We start from the raw sequence: 6362 nt of genomic DNA, 5'->3' as shown, positions 1-6362 counted from the left end.
CCCTCGCTCCCTCGCTCCCTCGCTCCCTCGCTCCCTCGCTTCCGTGCAGCCCTCGCTCCCATGCAGCTGGAGAGTATAAAAGGAAGAGGTTCAGTAATAAAGCAAGCAACTGAAGAAGAAAGGTGCCTCCCGTCTCTCTGTTCTCATCCTTTCAGGTTTAGGACCTGCTGGCAGGATCCTGACGTCGCGGCTCGCGACAGTCTCTGACCAAAGGGGACACAAAGCCGGACACTGAGGGGCCCACAATGAAACGGCAAGAAAGCGCATCCTGAGAGGAAGAACCTAAAATGGAAGAGACTGGCAGGAGCCAGGTAGAGAGAAGAGAGCTGTGGATACCCACACGAAATCTGAAAACACTAACTAGAAACAGCACAACATTAGTATAACTGCAGGGCAAGGAAAAATATATTTCAAGATAAGAGTTCTTTGGGGAGAAACATACCTAGAACATCTTCCTCCAAAGTCGATGAGGAGAAAAGTCTTAAAATTCTGTATTTTATCTGACTGGAACTTCTATTCAACCTATAATGAAGTTTTCTGAATAGATATACGCAGCAAGAGAGAAGGAACTGTCAGATACCCAGCTTTGAATTCAGAGACTGATAGCACTGAGGTAGGCAGCAGTCCCAAGACGTGTCTATGAGGTGTTTTCTTCTTTTGAGGCTTGTTTCTGATTTGGGTTTTTTGAGACAGGGTCTAGCCCTGGCTGGCCTCAAACAATCCTCCGGCCTCAGTCTCCCTGCTGTTGTTTTTCACTCATACAGATTGAACTCACGGCCTTGCACACATTAGGCAAGCGGTCTACTACATTCCTGGCCCATTCTATCAAGTTTTGAGGCTTGAAAAATGGGCCAAACCTAAAACACACTGACTCAAGAATGTGCAGCAGAATCTCTTCGGAGGGCTAACCCAGCCCTGTCAGAGGTGCCAGACACGCGGACTCTAAGGTGCTGACAATGGCTCACAAACACTGCTCCTACGGGAAGGGCTCCACTCCACTCCGACCCTGGATGTTTACGTCGGTTTGGTCCCCATGGTCCCTCTGTCTACCTGAGCACTCGACCCCAGCCCTGCACTGCCTGCATGGCTATGTCATTTGGGCGGGGTTAGTACTGGGGATCGAACTCGGGACCTTGCGCTTGTGAGGCAGGCAGCAGCAGCACTGAGCTAAATCCCTTGTGGCTACGTTTCTTACACAGCCACAGCGAGGAACAAACTCTGTCCGCTACATCACCTGTTCTCACAGCCCTTTCCAGGCACCCTATCCCTTGAGGACGACACAGCTCTGCATCTCGGGTGGGGAACCCTATCTGTACCTGCTGTGGCCCGAGTGTGTCCCCGAAAGGCCCTGCTGGTAACCAGCCCCAGCACACGTCAGCAGTGAGGTCTACGCAGGTCTCGGAGTTCAACTCTAGCTCTCCCACCCACACCAGTGTCGTACCAGCAGTGACACTTGCCTGCAGCCTTCCCAGCCTCCAGAACTGTGGGAAATACATTTCTTCTCATTGTAAATTCCCCAGTCTCTGGTACTCCGTTACCCAACACAGCACAGACTAGGACAACAGAAATCACAAATGGAGAAAGACAAGTAAGAAACTCAGAAGCATCTCCAAGGGTCTCCTTCCTTCCTCTTTCTTGCCCTTTTCTTCCCCTCATTCATTCTTTCATCTATTTATATCTTACTATCGTGCTGTGTTTGAACCCAGGGCCTCATGCATGCCAGTTCCACGCTCCACCACTGAGCTCCTCTCCGTCCCCCAGCGCCTTTCTTCCACGCAGATGCAGAGATGAAGAGAAAGAAAGGTAGGCAGGAGGCGTGCACCCCTCAGCACGACCTGCCCACAAGCCAGGTAATACCTCTGGGTTCTTGTGAGCTGTTCTCCGTCACTAAGCAAACAGACACAAGCACCGCTTAACTGACAGGTATGTCTCAGAAACAACGGGTGGGAACGAAATGAGTCAGACACTAAAGCAGGTACAGGCAAACACACTCGGTCACAGAAAACAAAAAACATAATTTTTAAAATTTGAAAACTACTGCTTCTATGTTACACACGATAATTTGGTCACTTACAGAACATTTCATAGCAAGTCAGGCACAACGTTGTAAGCTCAATGTCTCTACCACCGAGACTGGTAAATGTATTTTAACTCTGTCTAACAGTAAGCTCTCTAGCGTACGGACAATATCACTGACAGAGCTTTAAAATTTCAAGCCCCTAATTCCATGTGTGGGAGATGTTCGAGCTGATCGGATGAGTTCTAAAACCAGACAGCCCAGACCTGGAGGACAGTGTCCCAGCTCCGCACGTCCCTAGAGGACCTGAGCCGCACCTCGTGGGGACACTGACCTGGTCCCACTCCTGCTTGGAGGTCACGTGCTTGTCCAGAAACTCTGCCATCCCATTCCCCATTTTCTGGCAAATGTCAGCGATCACAGTTCGGTATTTCTCAGCCAGACTTCGGAATTCCAGGGAGATCTGAAATGGAGACCACAGAAAACAGAAAGCAGAAAGTGATGTCCTTGCATGGTACAGACAGAAACTCGTGCCCCGCTACATCAGCCAACTGCTTCCCCTTATTACTTCCCCAATTTACACCGTAAAGCTACCCTTCTCCTTTGTTCCAAGGCCACACTCTATTTTCCTTAAGAGATTTAAGACCTGTTGCCCAATTTTTCTTCTTTACAAGTCTGAACTCTGATATAAACAAGTAGTGTGGATGGCTTTAAAAAATGTAACACAACTGCATAAATATCTTAATTCAAAGAAGTATTTCAAGGTTATCACAGCCAATATAAAACCACCATCAAACTTATAAAAGGTTAACAGGGAGGGGTGCCTTAAAATACTGCAAACAGTGCATGGGTGCTGCTGAAGATCACACATGTGAGATTTTCTTGGTCTGTATTTACAGAAACATTAGAAAAACTTCTTCAGGAAACACCTAAACTCTCGGGTCTGCAGGGCACCAGCCCGGTGAGGATCATGAGGGCGATTCTGAAGCCTGAGATCACGCCAATTTCTCTGATGACCCTCAAGTGTTAAACCCCAAACCACAAAGCCAATCTCTTTTTTCCAGGACAGCTGCTCCCCATGAAAGCCAAAACAGATTCCTCTGGCAGACTGGGACAAACTGGCTGCGCTACCCAGGGTCATCTGAACTGGGGCGGGTCCCCCTAGGACTCTGCTCACCTCACGGCTCCTCCTCAGCCAGACCGGTTCTATTCACAGAGGATGGGATGATGGGGAGGGGGCGCTCGGGCCCGACATAAACGCACCCCCACCTGGGCCCACTCCTTCCAACAGATTCCTGGCACTTGTTACATAATTGTGCCGTTCTAAACATGAAATAAAAGATACCCAGGAAAAAGTGACAATGCAGGGTTGTTTTCCCAGAGACCCACGGGACAGCAGCAGCTCCCGTGACTCCAGCCTGGCCCAGTCACTTCCTTCTCCACGCACAGCCAGCAGCCACCAGCCAGGGTAGTTGCTCCCTCCACCCCTGGGACTCTGACCAAGAACCAGAATCTTTGAAACCATGAGCCAAAATAAATCTTGCCTCTTTTCAGTTGTTTTGCACAGGAATTTGGTCACAGCAACAAAAAGCTAATATATCTTCCTATATCAAGCTTCTCCCTTTTATAATTTCTCTACTTTCAGAAAAGAGCAACTTAAGTTCAAATGTGAAACTTTCCAGGGCAAAGCATTTTCCATTGCAATGGTATGTATGAAGGAAGACACTCGGGTTGTATAAACACATTGAAGTGGTGTCTGACAATTTACTAGTAGCTGCACATGGTAGCACATGCCTGTAATCCCAGCACTCAGGAGGCTGAGGCAGGACGACTGCCATGAATTCAAGACCAATCTGGGCTACACAGTGAGTTCAAAGCCAGTCTAAACTACACAGTGAGACCTTATCTCAAAAAAAAAAATTGCTAGCTATCTGCCCCCAAATTATTTTAGCATTTGTATTTTCATAACCTCGCTTTTTTTGTAGTATTCACGGGTTTTTATGATACCCACGACACTTATCTCATGGTCAGGTATTATTTAACTGTTATAGATCTACTCAATCAAAAGTAGTTGGAAGAGGCTTTTTTGGTGTATTTAAATTTTTTTTTCTTTTTAAAATTTTTTTGGTTCCAGGGATTGAACTCAGGTCCTCGCTCTGGGGAGGCAGGTTAACTTATGGGTGCGACTATTTGCAGCACTCGATCTGCATCAGCCCAGTTCAGAGGCCCAGCAGAGAATGGCCACAATTTCCAGTCCAGCCACAGGAAGCCCAGGGAAGCCTGGACTCTGGCTATCAGTGTCCTGGGCACCAGCACACTGGTTAGACCTCCCCAGGTCAGAGCTGTCAGTCCTCCCTTAATTCCAGCCACTCTTCTTTGATTCACATTATACTGTACTATATTGGGGCTCCGGCAGTAAAGATGTGATCTCAGCGATCTGAAATAGCCACTACCCCTCTCTCAACCTTCTTTTGTAACACCTGGACTCTCCTATCTGTCCAACTCCCTCCCCATTCAGTTATATGGATTACATTTGTTTCAACAGCAAAAAAGCTGCAAAAGGACTATTCTTGTACTAAAACTCAAGGGTTTCTTTGGGCAATTAGGGAACACAGGACTTTACTAAGTCAATCCTTTACTTGTAAGATACTGAAGGGTCGCTTGTGTGATAAAACACATAATTCTAGAAAGGTAGGACTTAGCACATGTATGGCATAGACCTGAGGAACCTTTGAAAGCTGAAGGCTTTAATTATAGTCTACTTTACTCCAACAGAATGAACCTGCAAGCCAATACACGCAGAATACCTAGAATGTACCGGGCGATATCCTAAGTACTTAATATGTATGGGATTATTCAATCCTCGTACCTCTAACTCTGCAAACAAGGATGGTAAAGCACAGAACAAGGACAGTGCCAGGATCATATGGCTCTAAGTGGCAGAGGATCACCCTGCTTCCTAATCCTTACCCAGCCGCTAAAGGACACTTCCTACCAGTGCTGAGTGCCAAGTCCAAGCTACCAGGCGCAGGGCAGCAGGCTGCACGATCCAGTCCACAGCTTGTGTGAGCCAGTCTGAGTCCACTTTTCATGACACTGCGGTGTGAATGCATCTTCCCATGGGAACAGATTTCCAAACAACACACCGGACAGATGGAGAGTAGCTACTGATGCCCTAAGAGCCTACTACACTCTTCTAAAGCTCACAACCCTGTGCGGCAGGTGAAGAAGCCGAGGCACAGACTAGGCACAAGTCAGCTGGGATCCCAACCCAGACAGCAGCTCCAGTCTGACTGCTGACCACCTCCACAGCTGTGCCAGGGAGCTGACCGCTACGCTGCCATCTGCGCCCCAGGGCACACAGGGGGACCGCGAGTGGCTACCGTGGGGAAGTCCTCCAGCACTTGGCGGTGCTTCTCCTTGCTCTCCATGTACCGCCAGTCCGGCTCGTAAAGGAACGTGTGGAAGCCACGCAGCAGGGGGACCTTCTTCTCCACACTGATGGTCATGTCGTCTTCCAGCGTGTCCAGGGCTCGGAGGATCAGGTAAAACACGCACACGGCATGGCTGCACAAAGAAGAAGCCGCTTCCATGAGAACAAGCAACCAAAGGTTTTATTTTTAGACAATATCTAATCTGTGTCGGGCCACTTTCTGCAGCTGCCTACACCCTAACTCTACAGGGCTATGAAGAAGAGCCAAGCCTCACACACCTGACAAAATTTACATCAGTTTTCCTTTCTTAATGAGATCATGGAACCATGTAGTTTATAAAACACAAAATTAAAAGCCAAGTGGGTGGACGCCACTACTGCGCCCAGGGTTACCTCTGACTACTGAAGAAAAATTGGGTGGATCCACAGACAAATGTTTAGACCGAACTAAAAATTTACAAGTAGAAAAAAAAAGTCAAAAAGCACAAGGACCTCTCTGGGCATGGAGAAAGACATGAAAATTCACGCCAGGAGCAAGGCCAGCTTCCAGGAATTAACCGATATGTGAGAAACACAAAGCAGCCCAAGGGAAGCCAGGGAGAACGCCTGACCTACAGAGTCAGGTTCAGCTGCCAGGACTAAAAAAAGTTAGTAAACATCACCAGCGGCTCTGCTCCTGTGAAAGAGCTGGCCCGCAGGGACACTAGTAATGGCCAGGAGCCTGGAAAGGGCCAGGAAAGTAAACACAGGGGCGGCGGGCACTCCACCCACCGCGCCATTTCCCTCGCCCAGGAGGGGCCCTGCCACTCACCGAATGTCCCCATCCAGCGCCTGGATGACGGCTGCGAAACTGCGGCTGGTCTGATTCAGATACTTGTAGCAAGTTTTCAAGCTGCTGCTGAGCGATTCCTG

The 6362-nt window shown here is 48.6% G+C and overlaps 1 protein-coding gene across 1 annotated transcript in view; it reads right to left on the bottom strand.

The window, feature by feature from the left end:
* The window catches only part of Fdft1 (farnesyl-diphosphate farnesyltransferase 1), a 22876-nt gene extending 16514 nt beyond the window's left edge, over positions 1-6362 (bottom strand). The window contains exons 1-3 of the mRNA XM_010622619.1: positions 6262-6362; positions 5401-5584; positions 2352-2480 (exon numbers count right to left, since the gene is read on the bottom strand). Of these exons, the coding sequence (XP_010620921.1) occupies positions 2352-2480; positions 5401-5526 (255 nt within the window). The 5' untranslated portion in view covers positions 5527-5584; positions 6262-6362. The remainder of the gene's footprint in view (positions 1-2351; positions 2481-5400; positions 5585-6261) is intronic.

This window comes from Fukomys damarensis, unplaced genomic scaffold (assembly GCF_012274545.1).
Source record: "Fukomys damarensis isolate Sample0158 unplaced genomic scaffold, DMR_v1.0_HiC HiC_scaffold_18, whole genome shotgun sequence".
Classification (NCBI taxonomy): Eukaryota; Metazoa; Chordata; class Mammalia; order Rodentia; family Bathyergidae; genus Fukomys; species Fukomys damarensis.
Note: the sequence above shows the minus strand (reverse complement) of the source record. Positions and strands in the feature narration are given on the sequence as shown.